General features: G+C 35.4%; 1 protein-coding gene across 3 annotated transcripts in view; it reads left to right on the forward strand.

The window, feature by feature from the left end:
- The window catches only part of CSMD3 (CUB and Sushi multiple domains 3), a 512,136-nt gene that overhangs the window by 156,152 nt on the left and 328,228 nt on the right, over positions 1 to 27,756 (forward strand). For all 3 annotated transcript variants that reach the window (XM_065752466.1, XM_065752468.1, XM_065752469.1), the window contains exon 6: positions 23,157 to 23,269. In XM_065752466.1, the coding sequence (XP_065608538.1) occupies positions 23,157 to 23,269 (113 nt within the window). The remainder of the gene's footprint in view (positions 1 to 23,156; positions 23,270 to 27,756) is intronic.

A 27,756-nucleotide genomic window follows, 5' to 3' on the forward strand; every position in this document is an offset into this window, starting at 1 on the left:
AAAAAGAAGAATCTCTCTAAGAATATGAAGGATTAAAACAATTTGAGATGAATCATTATTATTATGGATGAGTAAATCAAAGAGATATCAGTGTTGTGTTTGATGACATTAGGCATAAAAATGCACCCTAAACTCCAAAAGAAATATAAGAAGGGCTAAAATAATTTGTATGTGATCTAGCAGTACATGAAAAAGAATATATGAATATATTAAACATTTGATATGGGTAAAGTCATACAAAAGAAAGATAGAAATAATTCTGAGAGTATTAAACCTCCTTGTACATTCATAGGGATCAGAAAGAGATTTCAAAAAGAAGTGAAAGAATTTAAGCAGAAAATAATTGGAAGCTTTGAGAATACAATGAGAAAATCTGTCACACATTGAATTACAGCAATCAAAGTATATGAAAGACATTGATGGAAAGTATGTATAAAAACATTACAGATAAAAATAAAATAAGTGCAAACAGGTCCTTACACCAAAGTAAATGGCATGGAAAAAGACAAGGACACCTGGGAAGTTGTAACAAAGTCAATAAGCTTTAAACTCTGCAAAAATAATTAATTAAAAAAAAAAGAGTAATACAAAATTACTGAATACAAAATCTAGTTTGCTTAACTAAGACATTCACATTTTAATAAAAACAAGAGGAAAAATGACTCACTGTGGTTTCTAAGTATGTGGTATATGTGAAAAATATGCTGTAAGCCTTTTCAGATTACATCTTGGAGGGTTTCATTCTAGGCTTGGAAATGGTAAATATTTTCTCTCTAATTTGGTTATTGAAATAGAAATAATGCGTAAATATTGTTAATGACAGACTTGTGGGGAGCTGCAAACTCTTCGGAAAATAGAAATATATTTCAAGGTGACACTGATTAAATTGAACTTTCAAATATCATTTGGGTGATCTGTACTTCAGTCAACTACCAAATGATGCAGACCGATACGAGAGAGAAAACAAAGGCGTAAATAGAAAATGTGGAATCAATACCCTCACAGAGGAATAATAACCATTATGTCAGGAAAACATCAGCAGTTACTAGTCATAATAAACATTTGTGAACAGTATGTTCTTGTGTTGTCTAGTCTTCTAGTCATGCATGTGCATGCTTTTGCAGATAGGTTTAACAGAGACAATGACTAGCCTTGAATTCTTCAGTAACTGAAAAGAATTATAAATTTAAGTTAATTTGCAAATAAAATTATACTTGATATTTACACAGCCTTTAAAACTATACTAGAAGTTGTAAAAATCTTTTAATGTTTCCTAACCAGCTATTTTCCTGTATATCTTTCCTAAGAAGAAAAAGCAATTGAAAAAATTTTATATAATGATCTGATGTTGTAGCACAGTAAGCCTAAAATGTTTTCTCTGTCATATTAGGGTTAGTGTTGCAGGCTAAGAAGTGAAGCTAGTGCTACAGCTCTGAAGAACACTGATACAGCTGTAGAGCCTAAGCTTTCTTTTACCTGCCCATGCTCATGCTTACTATGCTCTCATAATTCTCTTAGTCTTTACAGTCTTATAAATGCAATACTTTAAAGATCAGTCTTTATTTATCATGAGTGAATTAGTGATCCATTGTCTTTTATCAGTTATTAGATCTGAATAATCTCAAGCTATAGAACTCAGAAATATCTAAAATAGCAAAGTCTCTCAGGGTGCTCAGGTAATGCTATAATCATTACCACCAATATTGGTAATAGGCATCATGTAAGAAATTAACAGACACTGAAGCCAGATACAAGATATTTTAAAGCCTATAGTTGGTATTTACTGGAAGGCAGTTACATTAAATGACTTTCCAGACAAATCTCATGCATCAAAACTTTATTTTATTTTGGTGGAACAGAACTAATATTTTTGGAATTAATTATAACTTTATATATTAAATAAAAATCATTGTTCTAATTATTTTTTCACTTAAAAACTGCTTTAGTTTGGAAAGTTGGCTGTATTAATTGTCGCTTTAAGTGAGGCATGATATTTTCCCAGAGTATATAATGTCATTTTCATAATATATATGGTTAGTGAATCTTCTAAATCTTATTTTTGCTCACTAGCATAACTCATATACATAGTAGTCAATATATAAAGCAATAAAACAAGTTTCATATTAAATATTTTAATATTCATTTTCTTTGTATCTTATGTAGAAGCAACCATTGTTTAGAATGCCTTTTTGCTCACAGATTTTGGATTTAGATCAAGGAAGCAAAATAAAGAGAATTGAGAAAAAATATATTTTCTTATACCTCAATGAAAGTGTTACATTTACATTTTAGACACAAATATTCATTTAAAATAACTTTCTAATAGTCCTGATTTGAAGACTTTTGCATACAGGGACTATAATAAAAGGTATATGTTACTCTAGTAAATTAATGTTAAGTAGACCCAGTCATCTTTTGTTATTTTAAATAATGTTAATTATCCACAATTAAAAATATACTATGAGATTTTATAGTACTCAGGAGAATCTTACACACTTTTTTTAGCTCATAATTTAATTGTAATGTATTTTTTAGACTTCTATTGCTCTTTAAATTTTCAGTGTGTATGCTGGTAGCAGACAGTATGTTGTTGTCTGTTGGAAAAATTAAACTACAAATGTTAATTTTAGAGGCATGGTTCCAAAGCATGGATAGGTTAAAATGCTGTGGCACGGATTACTAGTTCACAATCTGACTAAGAAACAGCAAGTCACTAGCAGCTAGACCTATGCACTGGTGTCCCTGACATGTATGCTAAATTTTGAGAACAATATTTATGTTTTGTCAGGAAACAATTATATAAATTTTGCATATTTGTAATTTTGCAGAAATACATTCATATAAAGACTTTTTGATTAAAAAAAATTTACAAGTAAACATAGACATTCTTAAAATAAGGAACATAAATCCCTCATGTCAAATTTATTGTAAGAGTAGACACAAATGCCACATTTATAAATTGCTCCTACAATATTTATTTAAAAAGATATATGTATTAAAATAAGTGAAAATAACTGTTTCTGTTATTCCAGATAGTGTATATAGTCTCAGTAGTCACTCAAAAGTCACATATGTTTTGGTGTGTCATTTTCAATTTGACTGCTTGAGAGTCAATACAATTTATCCTAGAATCCTTAGAATCATGGTTTTTTTTTTTTTTTTTTGTTTGTTTGTTGCATGAACAACACATCACTTGATCCATCTCTGCAATATTTAGATCAGTGCCTTATCAACCTATATCTAGAACTGAAAGCATCATTGAGATGCTTTGTTATAGTCATTGATTCTTACTTCTCAGTGAATGTGAGTAGCTCATGGAAGCACCGGAGAAGCAATCATGTGGCATAAAGGAGAACTGTGGTGCCCTGTGGTGCAAGTTTCTTCTATTCAGCACCTGACACCCACTTTATTGTGCATTATTTTCTAGTCTTTTCAAACACACAAGCAGAGTTTTGATTTTTAGAATTTGTATTTATTGAGGTGATTGAAGCAAACATGAGTATCTCAGCAGTGTTGCTCGTGTTTGTCTAGATTCTCCTGTACGTGCCAAATCTTAACAGAACTGAAAAGATCATCAGTAAAGAACTAATTTGATTTCAGATACTTCTAAGAACCAGTCTTTGGAAACAATAGCAAAGACATTCTTCTTGATGATGAAAAAAATTCAAGTTATTATTTTTAAGATTAAATGCGCGTTTCATAGATAGAAGGTGTAATAACAGAAATAATTAGTGCATGAGCTACTACCTCTTCCTATAAATGACAAACATACGCATCTCCTGCATTTCTTTTTTTTTCTGTGCTTGGCACAACAAATATTTGAACTATAAAACTAGTCTTCAAGAAAAACATTTCATCTTGACTTGAAGGACTGAATGGAGCACCATGGAGCTGCTGGAAATAGTCCAGAGGAGGGCCACGACAGTGATCAGAATGCTGGAGCATCTTCCCACAAAGACAAGCTAAGGGAGCTGGGCTTGTTCAGCCTGGAAAAGAGAAGGCTGCAAAGAGGCCTAATTGCAACCGTCCAGTATATAAAAGGGGATTATAAACAGAAGGAGAATGAACTTTTGGCAAAAGTAGACAGTGATAGGACAAGGGGGAATGGTTTTAAGCTAAAAGAGGGAAGGATGCCTGGGGAAGTTCTCAGAGAGAGTGGTGAGGTGCTGGAGCATGCTGCTCAGAAAGGTTTTGGATGCTCTGTCCAACACCAGGTAGGATGGGGTACTTGGAAACCTGGTCTAGTACCAGATCTGGAGGTTGGTGGCCCTGCCTGCAGCAGGGGGCTTGGAACTTGATGATCCTTGAGGTCTCTTCTAACCCAAGCCATTCTACTATTCTATGATTATATGATTAACATCACCAAGTGAATAAAACAAATAAACAACAACAACAATCTTTTCATAGTCTATTCCAATGAATAAAACTAATTAATTAAATTACATTAAATTAAACTACATTAAATTAAATTTAACTACAGCATAGGAAGTTCTGCACAAATGTGCGCAAGAACTTCTTTACAGTGAGGATGACGGAGCACTGGCACAGGCTGCCCAGAGGGGTTGTGGAATCTCCTTCTCAGGAGATATTCAAGACACATCTGGATGCCTACCTGTGCGACCTGGTGTAGGGAACCTGCTTTGGCAGGAGGGTTGTACTCATTGATCTCTAGAGGTCCCTCCCAAACCCTACAATTCAGTGTGATTCTGTGATTCTCTGAATAGTTACCATTGTTTGCAAGGAGGAAAACAATATTTATACTTCAAATTTGCCTGACACTGATTGCAGTTGTTGGCTTTTACATGTATGCCACTCACTAGAGGGCAGAATCCAATCTGGCTCTGAACACATGTAGGGATGAGACTTTCACAACTTCTCTGGACAACCAGAGCCTGCTGCCTCACCTCTCAGTGACAAAAATCTGAATTTGCTCTTATTCAGGTGTAGAACTTTCTACCATTGTTGAACTGCACATTGCTCATATAGCACACCTCTCAAGCCTGTCCCTCTAATGTATCAGCTGTACCACTCACTTTGGTGTCATCTGCAAACTTGCTACAATTTTATAATTCAATGGTTCTCTAAATGCTGTAGTCTATGTTATGCTGATCCTCATAATGGTCTACAGTGTAATCTCTGCTACTCCTTTTTCTTTCCTCTTGGTGTCTGAAGGACTGTTTCCCTCACTTGTTTCTCACTCCATCTCACATCTTCTGTGAAGAATTTTTTACCCTTTCTTAAGTATGTCATCACAAATGTGCAACTAGCTTTGCTGTTGGGTCAAACTTTGACCAGTTCTAGATTCATTTAAGAGACAGCTAGTACTAGCTCTGTCCTGCATAGGCGTAATTCTTGATTTCATTTCCCGGAGGTTAACTTTGCAGTTCACTCTGCTAGCAAAACCATGTCATGTAAACTCAATACAACAGCTTCTTCTAAACTCCAGTTTTGAATACTGTTATGAACAACAAAAAATGTTTGTGGTAAAATTTTTATTGTTCTTATTCAAAGGAATTAAAAATAAATCCTTTATTTTATTTTCTGAAACAAAACAGTAATTTTTAATATGCATCAAATGGATAACACAAATGGAATTTTAGGAAAAAAAATACATCATAAGAGATGAAAACGGGTGATTCTTATTTTCTGTTAGATCCAAAAGATGATGCTGAGGGTGGGAGAAGAGAAATAAATTTTCATACTATAATAGAGGCTGCCATCTGACGTAGAACTTGAGCTCTACATGGTGTTTGTAAATTGCTATTTCCTGAATATAAACTTTTACCACAATGTGGAATAAACATTTATATGAAGGATGAGAGAAGCACGTGGGAGATTAATTATTGTTCAGAATATGAGCTTTCCTTCTCCAGTCCTTCCAAGGAGCTATTGTTTGTAAGCATTTCCTTGGCTAATTTAAGATATCTTAAGTCTATAAAACACAGAATATTGGATTTAGAATTGGTCATAGTTGAGTTGAGCCTGTGATCAGTTCACTACTTTGAAATAAGCAATTAATGCAGTTTTTAAATTACCTCATTGCTAAAAGTAAACACAGGCTTATCTTAGTCATTGTCTTATCTCTGAAGAAAAAAGTATACAACATGAGAAAAATGGTTGCTCATAATGGTAATTCATGGTACAAAAATTTTCATTTAACCCAGAGTCCTTGTCAAAGTTTTTGAGAGAGATATTTTAAGACGTTCCTGAAACTGACTAGGGAATGCTGAAGTCTAAACTTGTGTGTGGAATCTTGTTCTCTCTTCAGAAAAGATAAAGTATTGCTGGTTTTGCTTTGTCTTATAATATTCAGCATGTCTAATGAATCCACATGTTTTCTTTATAAAGGAATTAAGACTAAGGATAGTTTGCATATAAAAGAGGAATTATCTGATATTGTTTCTGACTCTGAGTAATATCCAGTTAAAAGTTATTTACATCAGCTATGTATTTTAGGTTGGCTCAGGATTCCTCTGATAGGGATTCAGTAAGTGTGAAGATGTAGTTTAACAGAAACTGTCATTGCTTGGTTTTAAAGACTGCCAGTTGTATCTCTTACGTGTAACAGTGATGGAGATGCATTATATTTATGCCTTAATTTTATCATAGTTAAAAAAGACAAGAATGCTGATCCATTTACAGACTCTGCCATGGGAAGTCATTAATGAGGTCCAGCATTCCTTCAGGAGCCCTGTCAGAAGCAAAACAAGACAGGGCCAGCGACATAGCTCAGACTGGCTTAGGTTTAGCTTAAATGGTGTGGCTCTTTCTTATCTCCAGGGTCTGGAGATAAGAAAGAGAGTCTCTTATCAAGGAAAAGGAAGACTTCCTCTTGATTAAGGAGGATCTACTCAAAGATCATCTAAGCAAACCTGACACACAAATCCATGAGTCCTGACAGGATGAACTTATGAGTGCTGAGGAAGACAGACAGAAATGATTGCAAGATCACTCTCTATCACCTGCAAGAGGTCATAGAGAAAAGGAGAAATGCCTGAGGACTGGAAGAAAGCCAATGTCACTCCAGTCTTCTGAAAACCCAGAGGACCTGGGAAACTACAGGCTGGTCAGCCTCACTTCCGTCCCTGGGTAGGTAAGGATAAAACTTATTCTAGATGTCATCTCTAAACAAGTGGAAGAGAAGACTGTCAGGAGCAGTCAATATGAATTCACTAAAGACAAATCATGCTTGGTCAATCTGATAGCCTTCTATTATGTCATGACTGGCTGAGTAGATGAGAGAGGAGCAGTGGATGTTGTGTGCCTTGACATCAGCAAAGTTTTGACAGTGTCTCCCACTACATCCTTGTAATGAAGTTTATGAAGTGTAGGACAGATGAGCAGTGAAGTGGATTGAGATCTGTCTGACTGACAGAGCTCAGAGAATTGTGATCAGTGGCACAAAACTAGCTGAAGGCCTATAGCTAGGGTGTTTCCCAGGGGATGGTACTGAGTCCAGTCTTCTTCACTATCTTCATCAATGACCTGGATGAAGGGAAAGAGTCCACTCTCAGCAAGCTTGCTTATGATACAAACTTGGGAGGAGTGGCTGACATGCCAGAGGGTTGTGCTATCGTTCAGTGAGACTGGCTGAAGAGTTGAGTGGAGAGTAACCTTATGGGGTTCAACTAGAACAAGAGTAACGTCTACACTAAGGGAGGAATAACCACAATCATCAGTACAGATTAAGGGCTGATCTGCTGGTAAGAATCTCTGCGAAGGAGCTGAGTGTCTTGGTGGACAGCAAGTTGACCATGAGGCAGCAGTGAGTCGTTGTGGTCAAGAAGGCCAATGATACCCTGGGGTGGATTAAAAAGAAGGTTATAATCCTCTACTCTGTCCTGATGAGACCACATATGGGGTACTGTGTTCAGTTTTGGACTCTTCAATTCAAGAAAGACAGGGAACTTCTAGAGAGAATCTAGTGGAGGCTCTGAAGATGATTAGGGGCCTGGAGTATCTCTTGTATGAGGAAAGCTAGAGACCTGGGACTGTTCAGTGTGGAGGAGAAAGACTGAGAGGGATTTTATCATTGTATACAAATGTCTGAAGTCCTGAACTCAAGAGGATGTGCCCAAGCTTTTTTTTTTGGTATAGATCAAGTGACAGGACAGAAGGCAGTGGACACAAACTGGAAAAGAGGAAGTTCCATCTGAACATTAGAACGATCTTATATACTGTGAGGTGGACAGAGCACTGGAACAAGCTACCCAGATAGATTATGGCATCTTCTCCGCAGATATTCACAACCTGCCTGGACAATTTATTGGATAGTCTACTGCAAATAACCTGCTTTAGCAGTGGGGTTGAAGTAGGTGATTTCCAGATATTCCTTCTAACTGCACGATTCTATGATTTTGTAATTCTGTAAAAATATACATTCCCTAAACTGAGGTATAAAGAAGCTGAGGTGAATATTTCTTCAAATAATCTACGTGGATTCCTGGACAGTAAGCATGATTAAGTTATGCAGTGAAATTAGCTTTCTCTGACAGATATCAGCATTTATCTTGATACATTTTTGGAGGCAGAAAACAGGAAATTGGAAATAACGAACTCTTGAAAAATGATCCCCTATAGTTTCAGTCCTTCTGCTTACATTTTAACCTCTTACTTTTAAATGTGTTTCAGGAGTTGAACTGACTTTTTACCACTCTTATGAAAGATGGAATAACATAATTAACATGACAGCATTTGGGTTTTTATTCTAATATTAGGGAACAGCTCTTTTAAGATTTGGATTTACATTTGGATTTAATGTCTAACTATGAGTAAGTTGGCAGATACTTAGGAGAACTTTCAAACTCTAAAAGTACTTCTTCTAATAAGACCCATGGGGTCGTTAATTTTGCTACAGAGTGGGAGTAATTTGACTTACATTTTAAACCTTATCTCCATCCAGAGTTGTATGCCAGTTTCCCTTTATTCTGTACAGAAAATATAATTAGAAGTCTTTTAACAGTTTGAATATTGCATGCCAGTATGTGCTTTTCATTTTAACTACTGTGGCAACATAAAGCACTAAGGATTAGGGAGAGGAGTAATATGAGAAATAGTTGAAGGTAAAGATAGTTTTTCCTTCCTATTTCCCATGTCTTTCACTTTCCTTAATGTGAATCTACCAAAAGACACATCAACCAGTAACCCAGTAAATATAACTTCTACCTCATTACTAGGGACATAAAGGGATAAAAACTTTGTATTTATTGCCGAGGGGTTTGTGTCAATGTCCAGTTTGAGGCCACTGACAAGTGGTGTCACCCAGGGATCTGTCTTGGGATCAGTACTTGTTAACAATAATTAATTTCATTAATTATGTAGATGATGGGATCAAGTGCATCCTCAGCAGATGACATCAAGGCGCAATTGATATGATGGAAGAAAGGGATACCATTCAAAAAGACCTAGACAGGCTGAAGAAGCAGGCCCATGTGAACCTGATGAGGTTCATCAAGGCCAAGGAGTTGTACCTGGTTGTGGCAAGCCCAGCTATGTGTACAGACTAGGGGGAGAATTCCTTGAGAACAGCCCTACAGAGAAGGTCTTGGGGATAAAGGTAGATGAAAAGCTTGACAAGAGCCACCAGTGTGTTCTAGCAGACTGGAAGGCCAACTGTATCCTGGGCTGAATCAAAAGAGGGGTGGTCAGCAGGGTCAGCTCAACTCTGCCCTTGTATCACTCCATTTGGAGTACTGAATCCAGGTATTAGGAGCATTTCTTTCACTCAGAGGGTAATGAGGCACTGGAACAAACTGCCCAGAGAAGTTATGGATGCTCCATCCCTGAAGATGTTCAAAGCCATGTACGATGGTGCTGTGGGCAACCTGATATAGTGGATAGCAACCTACCCACAGGAGGGGAGTTGGAATTAGATGATTTTTAAGATCCTTACTAACCCAAAACATTCTTTGATTCTATAATGATTATTCTGGGGTGTCTTGATCTGAGCTGTTTTTAGCTTCTTTGGGCTCTGACAGTGACCTACTGGTTAGCAGAATATGTAACCATCATGTGAAGGTCTGACAATCTTAAGCAATTGTTTTGCAACAAATATTGTCCCTCAGTGCTAATTAGGCTATGGAAGGATGGCAAACAATGAGGGGAAGAACAAGAGAAAAAAAAAGAACTTAAGAAAGATGAGTCTTCATAATGTTGAAGAAGGGAAAATAGCCAATTATGATGTAGTAAAATATTTGCAACAATTTAGGAGAAGAAAACTATGTAAACATCCCAGTAATAATGGTTTTAGTCTGATTGTTAGTTAATGAAGTAATTGGTCAAGATTTATTCAATTCTGTTTATTTCTGTGAAAATAAAGTGAAGAATTGTGCAGATCTGTAGGGAAAACACTCAGATGATTACACTCATATCTATCCTGGGTCCTCAGTTCTCTAATCAGGACTGTTAGAGATTTGAGGTTCTTGAAACAACATTCAACAACTTTCCCTTGGCACATACAGGAAAACAAATGTAGTAGCTTTTGGTGTCCACCTTATCATAACTTTTGGGCCACCAGGCTGAGCCTCTTTGGGGAAGGCTTCAGTTTCACAATTTGCTTGAGCTGAGACTGAATCTGCTTGATGTCCCAATGGCCCTTCTATCTGCTTCTTGCTGGCTGTTCTGACCTTGGCTTGGTCTTCTCAGTTACTCTATGGAGCTCTGCATCTTGCTCCAGCTTGTATCATAGAAAGACCATACATTAACATGTGCTACCCAGGTGAAGTTAACATGCATTTATATATATTCTTTGATCTGTTAAGGAAATTTTGATTTGAAGCTCCAAAGTCACTTTGTATAAGACATATTTGCGTAGCATTGTGCTTAATGACACCTTCAGAGTCCCTGACATCTATATGAAAATCAGCAGCTTAATACACTAGTGTTCAGGCAGTCAGGGCAGTGTTATCCAACATTATTATTTGTATTACTTCTTTTAGAAACAACACATTACTTGTAACATAGATTAATATTTTAGAGTATGGCTGTTTTGATGTCTTATCTTTCATCATACTTTTTTTTTTTTTTTCATTTGATTAATTGGAAAACCTTTGACATATGACCATTTGGATTTATAAGGTTTAATACAGTTTGAAGTTAAAAAATATTTCTTGATCTTGGCACTTTCCCACATTTTATATCTGCAGTAGTACAAAATTTTGTTAATAATGTTGGACTTTATTCAGTCCTTAATAGTTATATAGTCATTTCTCATAGACTTACTCAATATTACAGTAACATTACTTTGAAACTGAACTCTTTCCAACTTTGCAAAGGCATGACATGGCTTTTATATATTTCAATGGTGACATTTTTAGAACAAAGACATTTAAGTCTTCCAGACATCATCATAATCTTGATAAAGTCTTAGTTTGAATTATTTTTAGCTCTGTAGCTGAAGAAAACTAATTGATTGTTAAAGGACATTTCAGAACACCTTTTTTCAAGGTGTCAATGTGTAAGACTGTTCATTTCTTCCTTCCAAAGACTAGATTATTTTTTTCTTTTTTGATGTTTTAAAAATCAGAAATAAATTTTTGTGATGTTGTTTTGACATAAAAGATTAGTTTAGTTCTAAATAGCCCTATAGGTTAAGTTTGAGAAGTGGCCATTTACTCATATAAAAATCAGAAATAGCTATTTGTCATTCACTTGGCTTCAGTTGTGAGATGTGTTAACAACAGCTAAGTCTGTGTCTAACTTTAAACTTGTCAGTGTCCTGATTCATTAAATAAAAACTTATTCCTGTTATATGTGGTTTAAAAGGAGTTTGGCCTTGGGAAAGAGATCTTTAGTGATTTATGCTTTTGTAACCACTTAAAAATTGAGTAATGTAATACCCTGAACTTGCTAATAGACCATTGTGCTTTAGACATTATTGCATTGGACACCTTCTTGTTTCTGACACAATTTTAACTTTGAGAAAGCTGGCTTTAGGGAAAAATGACTTTGTATTCTCTCCTTCTTAAAGACAGAATTGTTACTGTTCACTGTTTCTTATTTGTGTTATTCAAAATTCAATAATGAAACTTTGTATATTTTCATAAAATAATCCTGTAATAACAATTCTGATTGGTCTGCTTTCTAAAGCCAGTCTGTTTTCTCAATGGTAAACTGATGAACCATCCAGAGAATAACTTACGTACACACAAGAACAGCCCTGATACTAACCTACAGTTTCTGTTTCATACATTTTCGTACACTTCATACATCTGTACCTTTTTTGTTTTCAATGAAAATCTCTACTCATATGAAAGTTCTACAGTTTCTGTCACAGAGACTTTTTCAGATACAAAAATGTTAAATATGTTGATACTGCATAAGTTGTATTACAATTCCAGGAAATCCAGAGTTAAGAAAATACTTTCCTTCACATTACTTGAATATTTAAATTGAAAATAGTTAAAAAACAAAACAAAACAAAACGTTATCCATCTTGTTAACCTCTCCTGCTATCTATTCAAACGTTCATAGGTTCGTAGGCTCATAGGTACATTAGGTTGGAAAGGACCTACAAGATCATCTAGTCCAACCATCCTCCTATCACCATCCCTACCCATCTACTAAATCAAATCCCTTAGCACCTCATCTAAACGCTTCTTGAACAGCACTAGGGATGGTGCCTCAACCACCTCCCTAGGCAGGCCATTCCAGTGCCTGACCACTCTTCCAGAGAAAAAAAATTTCCTCAAATCTAAAAGCTGAAATTATATAAATAGCTGAAATTATCTATTTCCATGTAACATTTATTTGGTATCTTAGACAAAATTCAAATCTTGAGTTTTCAGCTTAGATAGAAATACATTCTAAAAGAGGAAGGAGGAACATTTTAGTTTTCTGTGTGTGTGTGTCACAATATGTCACAGTGTCCTTGCTCTGAAGTGATTTAATATAGTTTGTATAGAACATTCCCAGAAAAATAAAGAAAGGAAAAAAAAAAGGAAAATTAAGTAGGCCAGTATCCTAGGTTATCATGTTATCATGCAATAGACATTCAAGGTTATAATGACTGCCATTAAGACCCATTAATCTCATCACTGTTATTGGAAACACAAAGGATGTTAATAGGCCCAGCCATACAAAATCTTAATTGTATGGTGTGTGACCAAAAGGTTAATTGTCAAGTTAGTATCCAAATCCCATAAGCAGTTCTACTGACTGGGTTGCTGGAACAAGAGCAATATGTTAACTTAATCATTAAATCATTCAGGATCCTTTAAAACAATCAATGTGTTAAATATTCAATCGATTTGAGCTTTCATTCTTTAATATTAATATAGTTCTTTCTAAGCAAAGCTGAAAGAGAAGCTTTAAAACTGAAATCCTCACCCCACTCTTACTCAGAAAAGGCTGGAAGCCTTCCAAGAGCTACACTACAAAAACTAGAGACCTTGTCCTGAAATTCTGCATCTGAAACCTATATCTTACATCTGGTTATTAGTGTCCTTACTGCTATGGATGTTTTTACAGAAATGTTCATTATGGAGCTTGTTACAACAAGAATGACACTGGATCGTAAGTGTTATGGGAATGAGGCAATCATGGCAGCAGAGAAAAAGAAGACTAGAAATCTTTGTTAAAGGTTGTAAGTCATGTGTAAGTTTAGCAAGCACAATAAGCTGTAATATATTGATATTTCCCATTCTTGATTGATGGAATTGTTCACTAATTAAACTAAATCAGGTCAGCCACTGGTGAGGTACCATTCTGTGGAAAAAGAAGGGATACTGATCAGAAATCTTCTGTCTTTCACACTGTCTTTTGTGGTTTGCGGTATGCTGTCTAAGAACTAAAGTTCTCTAGCAAGTACATGTGCATAGATAAAGATTGACAGGCATTACCAAGATATGTGATACCTTGCCCTTTTCAATCAAAACATTTTATACAGTAGTTTCATTTCAAGAAAATAGGAATACCTGTTAAACATCTCATACAGTACTTAGAAAGTTTTCACACAGCTCCTATTAGCACTGAGAAAAGTATTTAATATTTTGTAGCACACATCATGTGAATGATAGACAAGTCTATGTATGGATCAAGTCTGAGTCTGTGTTAACCTAACTAGGCCTATAACAAGGCTTTGGTAGTATTAGAAAGGACTGCAGCAATGCTTGCCTATCAAACTCAATTTTTTTTTATAAATCATTTCCATTTCTGTGAACCTCCTGGTTTTTGAGAAAAGGTAAAAATTATACACTTCCTGAAAAAAAGTTTTTATGAAAAACCTGTATACTTTTCCCACAAAAATACTATTTCTATTTTGATTTTTTTTTCTGAACACATATAATGCCTTAACTGAGTTTATTTAGTCTATGGAAGAAACAGTTTGGTTGAGACCTTATTGATCTCTGTAGCACTCTGAAAGGAGGTTGTAGTGAGGTGGGATCAGTCTCTTCTCCTGAGTAACTAGAGGGAATGGCCTAACGTTGCACTACAGGAGGTTCAAGTCGGATATTAGGAAGAATTTCTTCTACAAGAGTGGTCAGGCAATGGAACAGGCTTCCCAGGGAGGCAATTGAGTCACCACCCCTGGAAGAGTTCAAGAAGAGCATAAAAGTTGTACTGAGGGACATGGTTTAGTGTCAGTACTGGTGGTAAGTGGACAGTTGGACTAGATAATCTTAGAAGTCTTTTCTAGCCTTAATGATTTTGTGATTCAAAGAAGATGGAAAGATGAGAATTTCCCTGACATCTTCACAGTCTTATGCTTTCACTGATTTTATGACTAGCAACAAAGATGCATTATTTCAATAAGCATTTAATTTCAGATAATTTTTACATGAAATAACAGACTGCATAATATAAATGTTGACTAAACATATTACCAGAGATAGTTCAAATCTTTAAATCTCTGGTTCACAGCCAATGATTTGAAGAATCTCCAGGAACAAAGTCTATAATTTTATGAAAGGGAACTGCAGAAGGAATGCCTATTATCTGTTGATTAAAATTTGCTGTATTCATTTCTGTATAATGTGGGAGGAATGCTTCAATTTTTTGAATAATAATAATAATAAAAAAACATTTACTTCGTGGTAGATTAGATATTTTTATTTGAAATTAAGGAAAATATTCTAGATGATGGAATGTAGGTATGTTTCAAGTACGCAGCTGGCACAGAAGTAGGCTAGACTGCCAGTGCATTAGGTAGTGGTAAAAAGCTTTCTAATTTGCTGAGAAGGTAAACTAATTTCAGGAAAGGAGCAGTTACATGAGCAGAATAAGGAATCATTTTCTTCTAGTTGCCATTAGAAGTTCTGTTAGCTTCTAATTCTACTTGCTGGGAGCAATCACGTAACAATTATAAATTAAAAAGATTATATTTTAGGAACTGTGGATTTAGTTGGAAATCATCCAATATAGACGTATACTTAGCTAGAATCATCTTAAATATAATCAAAAGCTGTCAGGGATAAAAGTGTTAATGAATTATTGAATTGATAAATACACTGTACTACATATTAACTTATTTAAAATAAAACAACTCTTATTTCCATAAGTATGTCAAGTAGGGTACAGTTTTCTTATGCCTTGGACTACAAACTTGTTTAGTTTTCATGTTCTTATCATTACCAAGTAAGAAATTCTGTTACAAACATAAGTACTTGTCTAGTAGGTGCTAGAAGTACCTACTAGTGAAGTACAACTTTATTTTTATATCAATGATTTAGTAAGACCTCTTTCAGTAATAGGTTTATTGTCATTTATGTAAACAGTGAGAGGCTGTTGATTCTACATTGAATAGCAGTTAGTTAAACGGATGAGAATTTAAATGAAAGTGCTCTTTTGTCTTGCATTTTTAAGTAACTATTATACAGAGAAGCAGATGTACCAAAAAGGGCATTAAATTAAACTTCTACTTTCCAAACACCAAGCATTAAACTAAAGAAAAATTTAAACATATGTATAACAATTGTAGTCACTTTGTGCTTCTTAGAAAGTACATTCAATGTTCAAATTCACAATTATAATGGAGAAACATTTCACATTTTCTACCATAAATGTGTAGGCTTCTGGCTTTTATACTGAATACATAGTATAGGGGTATCATTTTAACATTTACTGAGTGGCAAATTGGAAAAAGAGAGATAAAAACAAAAGAACCAGAAATGTTATGCTAGTATTGCAGCCAAGCACCAGGGTAACTAGCTGGCAAAACAGCTCTGCTGTTGACTACCCAGTAAGTGATATAAGCTTATTTGGCTTTAACTAAAGGTTTCACCAGAACAAAAACATTTCTGTAGAATATATTAAGTGTCACAGTTTCATACCACAAATACTAATTCAATGCTAGAGTTGAACAATAATAAAATGATAAATAAAGGTACACATAACACAAACTAAGATGGATGCTCTACTTAAACTAATGTTTAGTGTGTGATTTTGAAGTTGAATTTCCATGCTGAAGGCTACATATACCACCATGATTTAGACTTACGTATTTTTGGCAGCTGAGTTCCCCCACAAATAATTCTGAAAGAGTCATCTGCCTGTAGTCTTTTACTGACTAAAATAGTTTTCATTTTCTTTCTTATTTAACAAATACTTTTATCCTTTCTGCAGAATAACATATTAGTAATACGAATGTACACATAATGTTTCTACAGAAACTGTTTCTCTTTATAAATGCCATCATGTGCTGAGGACAATGAATTAAGGTGACATTCTTGGAACCTCATCCCTTTGTTTGAAACAAGGATTAAACTGATATGTTGTTTTCTGAATAAGTGCTCTAACTTCTTAATTGCCAATATTTATTTCAAAAATAAAAGCCTATATACATATATATATATATATATATATATATATATATATATATATATATATATATATCACAAACCAAGAGACACTGTAACTAGTGTTCTTGATTATGTCAATGGTGAGTTGAACATGAGTCAACAATATACCCATGATGGCCAACTGCACCCTGAAGTGCATCCAACAAAGCATTGCTAGATTTGCTCAACTTGATTGCTCTGTGTAGTTTTGGGTGTCACAGTACTAAAAGGTTATAAAACTATTAGGGAATGTCCAAATGAGGACTACAAATATGGTGAAGGCTCTAGAGGGGAAGACATACAAAGAGTAGTAAGTCACTTGATTTGTTCAGATCAGAGAAAAGGAGACTGAGGATCCCTCCTTGAATCATATGTCTCCCTCGTGAGGCACAATGGACACACAGGAGCTCTGGTGACTGGAGATAGAACCTGAGGGGATAGCATGAAGCTCTGACAGGGGACATTCAGGCTGTCTATCAGGAAAATGTTTTCCACAGAGAGAATGATTTGACACTGAAACAGGCTCCCCAGAGAAGTGGTCAAGGGACCAAGATTGCTGGAGTTCAAGAAGCATCGGAATAATGTTCACAGTAATTTAGTCTACTTTTTGAGTGTTCCTATCTGAAGTCAGGAGTTGGACTCACTGACCTCATGGGTCCCTTTCAATTTGGATAATTCTGTGATTCTATGACTCTATGTTTCACATACTTTCTACTCAGAACAGTATTAATAGTTTCAGCCTACCAGAGAGGTACAGAGAATAGCTAGATCTCACATCAATTACCAACTAGTACAAGCCCATTTTTCCTTCAAGCAATGTACTTTAATGCTTATGTAGAAATGACTGGGGCAGGATTGAGGGCAAAAATCCCAAAAAGTGGTTCAAGCATTTGTACAAGCAATTCCTTATCCTCTCATCATTTCCTTTCTTATTCACTCAACATATTTATTTGCTGTCTCATAGCACTGTTTTTAGTTTTGTTTGTTCTTTTTTTTCTTAAATTCTTTTTTAAAAATCACCTTGGATATAGGATTTTATGTAAATTTAAAAAATTTATATTCAGTTTGTACTCTAGCTCACATTAGTAAGATCAGATGGTGAAACATCTCCATGGCTTAGAAACGCTTTAGAACAAGAATTTGATGGTACTTTCATAACCAGTGTTGCCAGACAGGCATTTTGTCACATATGTCAATCATTGAGGGAAAGAGGATGCTAACACAGAAAATTCAGAAATTTGGAAAACCATCTTAGAACACATACTATTTTCACACAGCTTGGCTGTAAAAAGATGGAAGGAACAGTATCACTAAATTCTCTATCTTTCAAAAGTCTTCCTCACAAGGTAATATCACCTACATTAGCTTATGGCCATTTATTTAAGGGGTACTTGTCACGCTCCAATATAAAGGAGGGAGACGAGGTTCTTAGATTACGTGTATACCCGGTGTGAGATTAAGAAGCAACAGTTCAAATGTTGTTCCGACCAGTTTATTACCAGTATTGACCAGGGAGATGGGGAAGGGGAAGGTGGACACTGTTACCAATAAGAGAGATGGAGAAGGGAAGGCGAGCGATAGGAAAGATAGGAAAGAAGCAAGGATTTGTACAACGCAGGGAAAGTCACCAGCCAGGATCCCAGGGGCGGTCCGGTTGCAAGCGGCTCTGACGGTCCGAGGCAGAAGAGCAGGGGTGGCAGAAGCGAGGAGAACAGCAGCAGCGACGGGCAGCCTTGAGCAGCAAGCAGTTGTCCTGGAGAAGCGGCACCGGGTCAGCACAGGAGAAGCAGCGAGGGGAAAGTCCAGGAACAGCATTAGCCAGCACCGGAGAAGAGGGTTCAGATGGTAGAACACCTCGAAGGAGCGGCGAGGTCCAGCAGAAAGCAGCATGTCTCAGGCAGCAGGCCCAGGAGGGAGTTCAGCAGCAGGGATCAGCTCATAGGTTTCTGATGGAAGAGCACACCCCATCTCATGGAGGTCGATCCCTCTTTTATCCTCCATTTTTCCTGCCTACGTGACAAATCCCGTGCTAGGATGCCAGGCAAGTATCTCCTGAGATGGCTATCTCCCCACGGAGATGAGTACCACACAAAAGAGTGTTCAGCGGCCATTGAGCTGCAGCTTATCTCTCTTTCGTTGCCCCAGGACATGCCCATCTGCTTGTCCCTTAGACAAAGGATTTTGCAACCCTTGCCGAGGACTTGCTTGGACATGTTCAGACATGTTCATCAGCAAACTTTGAGGCAATGGTATAAAATAATAGTCTCTTACAGTACTTATTATTTTTCTTCACTTCTAAATTACTTCATTTATTGTGAATATAATTGACTTCAAATATACCAACTCAAAACCTGGAAGTAGGTCCAGACACATGCCTTAAGGCTGACTGCAAAAATAAATGGATTTTTACCCTTTGAATGCAAACAGTTTTTTTATAACAAGTCACTTGACCATCCACCCCATCACAATTTTCAGCGAAGGTTGTAACAATGTAGAGAAATCAGAATTACTTCCTCATCTGGAAATAATTCACATGCTAATGAAATAATGGTAAAAATGAGTGTTGAATAAAGGATGACTAGAAAAGCTGCTTTCCAGACCTGTTACTAAGTAAAATAAACCCTAACATTTAGCATTAATTCACATTTTCCACATTTAATTTTCAAGCTTTAAATCTGCTTGTGATCTATAAGACAGAAACCAAAACCTGCTGTTTGCCATAATTTTTTTAGGGTAGTTGTTGAATAAAAAATAATTATTACCCTAAGGTTAATTTCAGTCAGTTCTGCATAGTAGAAGTAAAGAAGTCTGAAGTAAATACCCTGAGTTCTCTCTTTGAAAACACAGACAAACTGGTTTTCAAATAAACTCATTAACAACTTTCAACTTACACAAAAGTGTACTCAACAAAACACTTCTGAATTAATATACCCATAGAATTAGACATTCATTCTATAAAGAATATTCATTTGTATAAAGAGGATCATCACTCAAGGTTCAGAACATAGATTCCAAGTCAACCCAAAATCTCCATTTAAATTTTCAATTGTGACTTTTGAAATCTACAGAAAAGATAAGTCAAGTTTTCTTACCTGTACTTCATTTCAAAGCTATTATTCGTCATCGAATGTAACATTTTTAATAAAGCAGACTACTAAGAGACTTAATGAAAGCTCTAATTTGTTTTATACAAAATATTCTTTTTTTCAAGAACAACTACTGATAATTGTGAGTTTATTTTCTTTTCCTTTATCTTTTCTTGAAACCAATGTGTAATGAGAGTATGCTGACATAAAGTGAAGTAGAATAGAATTAAAATATTTTTTTAAGGTGCTGCAATGTTTTGACTTAAACTCTCTTAGTTTTGAATATTTATGTTTGTTAAAATTATAATTAACTTCACCACAAACAAATTTTCATAGGACAGCTGGAATAAAATGCTTAATACTAATGAAATACTGTTTCAGCATGGAGCACTGTGGAGGTGTTGCTATCTACACCTGGAAAGGAATGGAATGTGAGGAGTTGTACATAAAGAATGGTTATGAGCTAGTCAAAAGCCTATGGGTGACAGCCAAAGACCAAAGCAGAAAAGGGAGCCTTGAGATTGGTGTTTATTACAGGCCACCAGATCAGACAGAGCCTGTTGATGAGGTATTATATCTGCAACTACATGAGGTGTTACGATTTTTAAGTGCTCATCCTGCTGGGGATATCAACTAGCCACAAATCTGCTGGAAAAGTAGCACAGTGAGCTGTAGGCAATCAAGGAGGCTCCTGGAATGTACTGAGGATAATTTCCTGAGTCATGTAACTGGCAGCCCCACCACTGGGGATGCAGTACTGGACTTGATGCTCAGCACTTTACATGAACTGATCAGTGATATCAGAACTGGAGGATGCCTGGGCTGTAGTGACTGCTATGCTTGAATTCACACTCTGGAGGGACATGTGGCAGACACACAAGAGTAAAATTAAACATCCACAAGTCTATGGGTCCTGATGAAATGCAACCCAGAGTCCTAAGAAAACTGGCTGATGTAGTCCCCAAGCCATTCTCTATGATAACAAAAGTAAGGTAACATCATAACGGTTTTTAAAAAGGATTACCCCAGGAATTACCAACCTGTCAATCTCACCTCTGTGCTGGGGAAGATCATGGAACAGATCCTCCTGTAACCTCATACCTCAATACGTAAAGGGGAGCTACAAAAAATAAGGGAAGAGACTCTTTAGCAGGGTCTGAGGTGATAGAACAAGGGGAAATGGCTTCAAGCCCTAAGAGTGTAGGTTTAGGTTAGATAGAAGGAAATATTTTACAGTGAGGTTATTGAGGCACCAGAACAGGTTACCTAGTGCTGTGGCTGATGCACTGTCCCTGAAGACTTTCAAGGTGAGGTTGGATCAGGCCCTGGGCAACCTAATCTAGCTATGGTGTCCCTGTTCATTGCAGGAGAGTTAGACTAGATGGCTTTCAGAGGTCCCTTCCAACTCTAAGGATTCTGTGATTCTATTAATCCAAAAGTCTTTGTGCAGATATTCACCAAGAGATACTGACTTAAGTTGTAAAATTGAAAATTCTGAATGTGAAGATACTTTCTTACAGTTCACTTTTAGTAGTTGGATTGCCAGATGATTGAAGGAGTTCTCTCACTCTGTGTATGAGTTTGTCCGTAAACTGAGAAAAGAATACTGATAATGACATTATTGTACTTTGCAAAGCCCTTCAAATGTTAGATGAAAATTTGTCTGTAAAAGCAAAATATTACTAAAGCAGAATCCATTCTCTCTCACCAGTGGAATGCCTGAATAAGCTTATGTGCTGTTATATTCTAGTTCTGTTCTATTCCACAATATCTGAACATGAAGTGGCTAGTGTTTTATTGTTAACTAAAGGAAGATCTCTCTTGAAAAATAAATGGAAGGACGTAGATAGGTATGTTGACATACTGAAGATGTGACTTATCTTTCTCCTTTTAATGGGGAAAATATCTTGCATTACTGACTTGATGGAAAGATTCACAGAATCATAGAATTATAGGGGTTAGAAGGGACATCTAGAGATCATTGAGTCCAACTCCCCTGCCAAAGCAGCTCCCTAGACCAGGTTGCACAAGTAGGCATCCAGGCAGGTCTTGAACGTCTCCAGAGAAGAAGACTCCACAGTCTCTCTGGGCAGCCTATTCCAGTGCTTCATTTATTATTTGCTTTTAGATATTCAAGTTATCTAGTGAGAAAATCATCACCTCTAATTCACCTAACACCTTCCAAATTAACAAGTCAAGATGAAAAACTACAGTGATTAGAGTAATGCCATAACACTAAAAAACAAAGAAAACAAAACAAAACAAAAAACACTGACCTAAAATAACAGTTAGTTTGTCTGAGTTTGAGTAAATTTCCTTTTTAGGAGCCTATGTGGTTTGCATTTCTGAATAAAGCAGTGTTGATGACAGCCCAGACTTCTGACTATCACTGAGCAGTGCCTGCAAAGTATGAAGGTTTTTTCTTTTTCTCTCTCTGCCCCCACAGTGAGTAGGCTGTGGCAGGGGACAGATGCTGGGAGGAGAGAAAACCTGAAGAGAGAGCTCAAATTGATCACAAGGTTATTTCATACATACAACATTGCTGTCATCAGTAAAAACTGGGCTTTGGGTGCTGGCTGGTCTTGCCTGTGGTATGTGGTGACTGATTTGTATGACTTGATTTCACCTCCTTCCTTCATTCTCCTTTCACTAAACAAGTTGTCTTTTAAACTGTGTTTGTCTTGACTGATGAGATTTCTTGATTTTGCTCTTCCTGTCCTTTCACTGTTCCGCTGAGGAGGATGTGGACAAGAGGGGAGGGAGTGAGCAGCCATGTGGTGCTTGGTTGCTGATCAGTTTCAATTTATCATAATTCCCTACTGTTCTACTTCTAATAGGTTTTTGTTTTATAGTTTTCTGTGGTCTTCATGTCCTAATCTCTCCTCTGTCATATGTTGAACATGACAGTTACAGGGTGCAATCCCTTCCTTGCTGCCATGAGCAGGGTACAGCCTAGTTTGTTTGTCGCCCTAGATAGACACAAACTCTTGGTAGTGCCAATATTATCACAGCGTCAATAATGTGACTGTGTGGTTTCTGGATTAGTACTGATTTATATCTCTTCATTGTGCAGAACAGACAGTATTGTCTTTTCACACTTGCAATATACTATTCAGGGATATATAATATCCCATTTACCATCATTATGAATTATACATACTTTGTCAAGGAATGTGTGTTTAAAAAGGAAAAACATTTCCATACAGAACTTACCAGAACTTTATAAAAATTGACTGATCTTCAGCCCTGGTCACTTTTTGTCTTTTAATAGTATTTTTTGTCTATTTTAATTCAGGCTCTCTGGAATGAATATACCTCCTCCAGTTATCAGCAACAAAAATTGGCTTAGACTACGTTTTGTAACTGACAGCAATCACCGGTACCGTGGATTTAGTGCTCATTATCAAGGTACATTTATAAAAATATCCTTTTTGTTGTTGTTGTTGTTTCTTTGTTAAAAAAGTAAAAAAAATTGCTTGAAGTTGTTAAGTAAATGGGAAGGCCTATTTTACATTGAAACAAGTTCCCTTTATAGTTTGTATTTGCATAAATGATAGTCAGTTGTATGACTTGTTATAATTACAATCTATTGGAGTATGTCTAGTGTAATACATAGTGTATGTACTGAGTTACAACAGGTATCTACTTCCTTTTCCCCTATATAGCACTTTGCTTTTAAAATGGTCCTAAAGTGATTCCAAAACAGATAAAGAAATAATATATTTGTCTTTAAAATATGTTTGTTTTTATGGTTTTGTTATTATGAAACAGTGAGTATGTTTCTGTTTACCACTATGGTGTTTCATCATTATTATCTCTTACTACATATTTCTGAATACAACGTATTATTAAGGATTTAATTAACCTGTAAGATTGTTATCCGCTATTTTTATGAACAACCATTACTTTGAATAAGAGTGAAAGCATCTGAAGCACTAACTAGGGAATATCACAGTTTGGAGCAAGATCATAATAATGATGAAGCTCTGATAAAAAATGATCTCCATTACTATATGGCAATACAGTCTGCTTGTTCACAAACATTAATGTAAATAACATATTCCAATATCTACAGGGCATCAATGGATCTTTAGGGAACAGTAGCTCTTTTTGGGCTCTGTAGGTTTTCCTTTTTTTTTTTTTTAATTTGGAAATAATGTTATCATAGCATTCCTAAAGAGTTTTAGTTCAGGAATTTCTTTTACAATTCTCTGTAAGAAATTCATAATGGGAAGATATTAGCTACATAACTGTTTGCAGAATCTGGTAAAATTCATCAAAAATATGGTAAAAAATAGAAGATTAGGACTATATTTTTTAACAGAATTGATCTATTTGATTGCCTCAGATAATGCATTCAAAATAAGCAGAGAGAATAATTTGTTATTTTTGCAAAAAAAAAAAAAAATATATATATATATATTTTCTGAGATTCTTGGTATTTTGAAATGTGTACTGTAATGAATTCAGTTGAAAGGATCTTCCTTAGTGTAGCTACACATCTTCCATAACTTTTATAAAAAGGTACTGACTATTTTTTTTATGTCATTCTTCATATCTCATATGATAAACCAAGTGCTTTTCTGCAGAATTCCTAGCTTATTGGATTGTAAAAATACATTAAATAGAAACTGTGTATTAGATCTTATCCAACAACTGAGAAACAGTGTGATAACTATTTTGTCAGTTTACATAAAGCAATTCTATTGATCAGATGTTAATTTTTCAACTAATGAGAATAAATTACATCTCAGATGTCACACATCTTGTATCATACTTGCATAACTGATAGAACTTTGAGGTGTTAGGTAGTAGAAGAAATCAGACTTCTGTTTAGTCTCAGAATGTTTTCTGCAAGTCTCGTAAAAGACATTAACAGGAAGCTGTGATTTTTTAACATAACCTAAATAACGTATCTGTTAGTAGTGATTACATTATTGAATTCCTATCATTTTGTTTCTCTCATTTAATTTTTGACATTATATTCCAGAATTTATATTAAAATGTCCTCTATGCTTATTTGCGAAAGGATGTATTATGAAGGAAAAAATAAAGCAAATATCTTCTACTACTATATGGAAAAAAAATGATACAGAGGCAGTTAATTCAGCATGTAAAAGCTTTAAATGTTCACACTGCAAGCAGATACAATCATTACAAATTACACTTGAAAGTAGAAGATGAAATAATGCAATGAGAGATAATAAGGACAGTGGTTTCAGAACTTATAGAGAACTGAAAGTGTGAGAAAAGGAAATAAACATACTAAAATCTTCCATAAGTGTAGTGAGGAATTTATTTCTATATCACTTTTGAGAGGAACTGTGTTAAACCCCTACATTAATTATATTACCTTCATATTCTTTTTTTTTTTTTATGCTACTACATCTCTTACTACAGAAAAAAATTTCAAATAGTGAACTGCAAAACAGTTCATAATTGTCTAATTTCATCAATGCTTGGCATTTCAGTATTCCTTTCACCTAACTACTTCCCTGGCTTGCTGTTTGCACAACTGCATATTTTATGCTAATGCATTTGTGTGGACAGTTGAGCCTAACTGGTAGCAAGTCACCCACACTCCATCATCTCACTTTGGAGCAGGGCAGAAGATAAAAGTCAAAAAACTTTTAGATTGAAATGGAGACAGGGACGATCACTTAACTACTGTCACAATCATAACAGACTTAAGGAATGTGACTTAAAACATTTAGTTACTTTTTTTGGTGTTACGAAAAAAAACCATAGATATTTATATGAACACAGAAAACTTCCTTCTATCTGCTTTTGCAGGCTTAGCTTTGCTCCTGACACCTCCTGTTTCCTGTATCTACATTGCCACACATTATAAACACCTTGTCTCTTCTTATATGATGAGAAGGGTACTACAGGAGTTTTGGGTCAGGTTGCAGCAGCTACTGCTCCTCACTTCTCACTGTTTTCTAGTACTCAGTCCTTACGCATCTTCTTGCCACTAGATCAATGTATGACTGCAGTCCCTTTAGGGAAATCCATGCTCCAGTGTAGGTTACCCATAAAGTCATCTTTCTTTTGGGGTTGTTTGGAGCTCTACTGTAAAGTACTTCCTCTTTCTTTGTTCTTGTTCTTTTCTGTTGTGTTTACTGCCTTTTCTTAGGCAGGTGCTCTCATACAGGTGCCATGAAATCCTCAGATAAGCATATAGCTGCATCTTGTGGTGAGGCAGCCAGAGCTGGCTGTGGCCTACATATGTGTGGCAGCCCTTGTTGTGCTATCAAAACATTTGCATGTGTAATCTATCTGTTATTGAAACCGTGCCATTTATACCCAATATCATGTGCAAAAGCTTGTTATTTTATTCATGTCTAAGAAGAAAATAGAGGTTCTAATTTCACTGTGAACAGAGTATGAAATATCCAGATGTTTTTTCTTTCTATTATAAATTCTTAGATTTATGAAAATTAATTTTAAAATTTCTTTTTCACAAGGCAGCCTCAAATGTCATAGCTCCAGTGTAATATGTCAAGTTACTGTGGCCTAACAATTGCAAAATAATAAAAATGATGCAATACGTAGCCTTCAAATCAAAGTGCACATGACAAAAAAAATTCATTAAAAAAAAGTCATAAACAAAACCAACTTTTTAATTTCATTAGTTATCACATTTTATCTAATTTTCTGTTTAAGGCTTTGATCTTGCAAACACCTGTGAAAATATTTGAATTAGTTTCTCCAGAACAAATGAAATTTACTGAGGCATATAAACATATAGGAAACTGTCAATTTCATGTAAGTCCACTGTCATGTAGGTTATGCACACTGATTCCTTTAAAAAGATAATTTCATTCATGAAATATATTTAATTATAATAAAAATAAATATAAATATATTTATACTTATATTTATATATATATATATATAAATATATAAAAATAAATAAACAATTTGTAAAGGATGTTAAAAAATAATGATCACAGTGATAGATGTGTGTCAATTAGAAGAATTTCAGTATATATCCCCTCCCTTCAATCTTTCCAGGTTGTAGTGTCACAACCAGGAGACATTTAATGCTTGCTAATCACCTGTGTTTTAGTATTTCTGTCTAATCATTGAAGGGCTTTGGTCTTGGTGATTTCTATCTTTACTGCTTAGTTAAAACTCCTTTTGATATAGAAGTTGTTTACTGACATACAATCAAAGCCTTTTAGATAGGCCTGAAGCTGCAGCAGCAATGTTTCTTGGCACTGGTAATCCTCTTTTCTATTTTCAAAATTACTTGTCATTTTTACTCCATCTATTTACTATTTCCTTGAAATTTCCTTATGTTTGCTACTTTCTGTTGGCTACTCTTTGCACTCCATTACTTATGTATGAATCCATAATATTATCTAAGTTGACAGAAGGGATTAAGTTAGCTTCACAGCTTCCAGTCTTAAAGATGAGTGTACACAAACTTCAGATATTTATGTCAAGCATACCTTGACTCTGAAAGTGCTTCAGGAAAAAAAGCTTCCATTTTCTGATAAACATTAAGACTCTGTAACTTCACTATCTTTTGATATCCAGCATTCCTTCATTCCTCCTCCTCCACTAAAGCTGTGGAAGGCTTCAGTGATAGACCTGTATTTGCTGTTCATTTAACTAGTGAAATTAATTTCCCTCCTTATTTCTTTCTTGAACTCTATATAGTAAATCAGTTGCACTGTTTAGGGCACATACAAAATAATACTTAAATGAAGAACAAAGCAGCATCAAATATTTGAGTATGATTTGAGTGAAAAATCATGTCTGCATTCCCTTGAGAATCTTTGCATACAAAAAAACACAGATGAAGGGATGAAACAAATCCAACATATCCCTTTCTGAAAAGGATAAAATTTAGAACTCATTTGTGCATGTGAAAAGATTCCTAAGGT

Source organism: Cyrtonyx montezumae, unplaced genomic scaffold, assembly GCF_038088225.1.
Source record: "Cyrtonyx montezumae isolate F1298 unplaced genomic scaffold, pur_monq_1.0 scaffold_8, whole genome shotgun sequence".
Classification (NCBI taxonomy): Eukaryota; Metazoa; Chordata; class Aves; order Galliformes; family Odontophoridae; genus Cyrtonyx; species Cyrtonyx montezumae.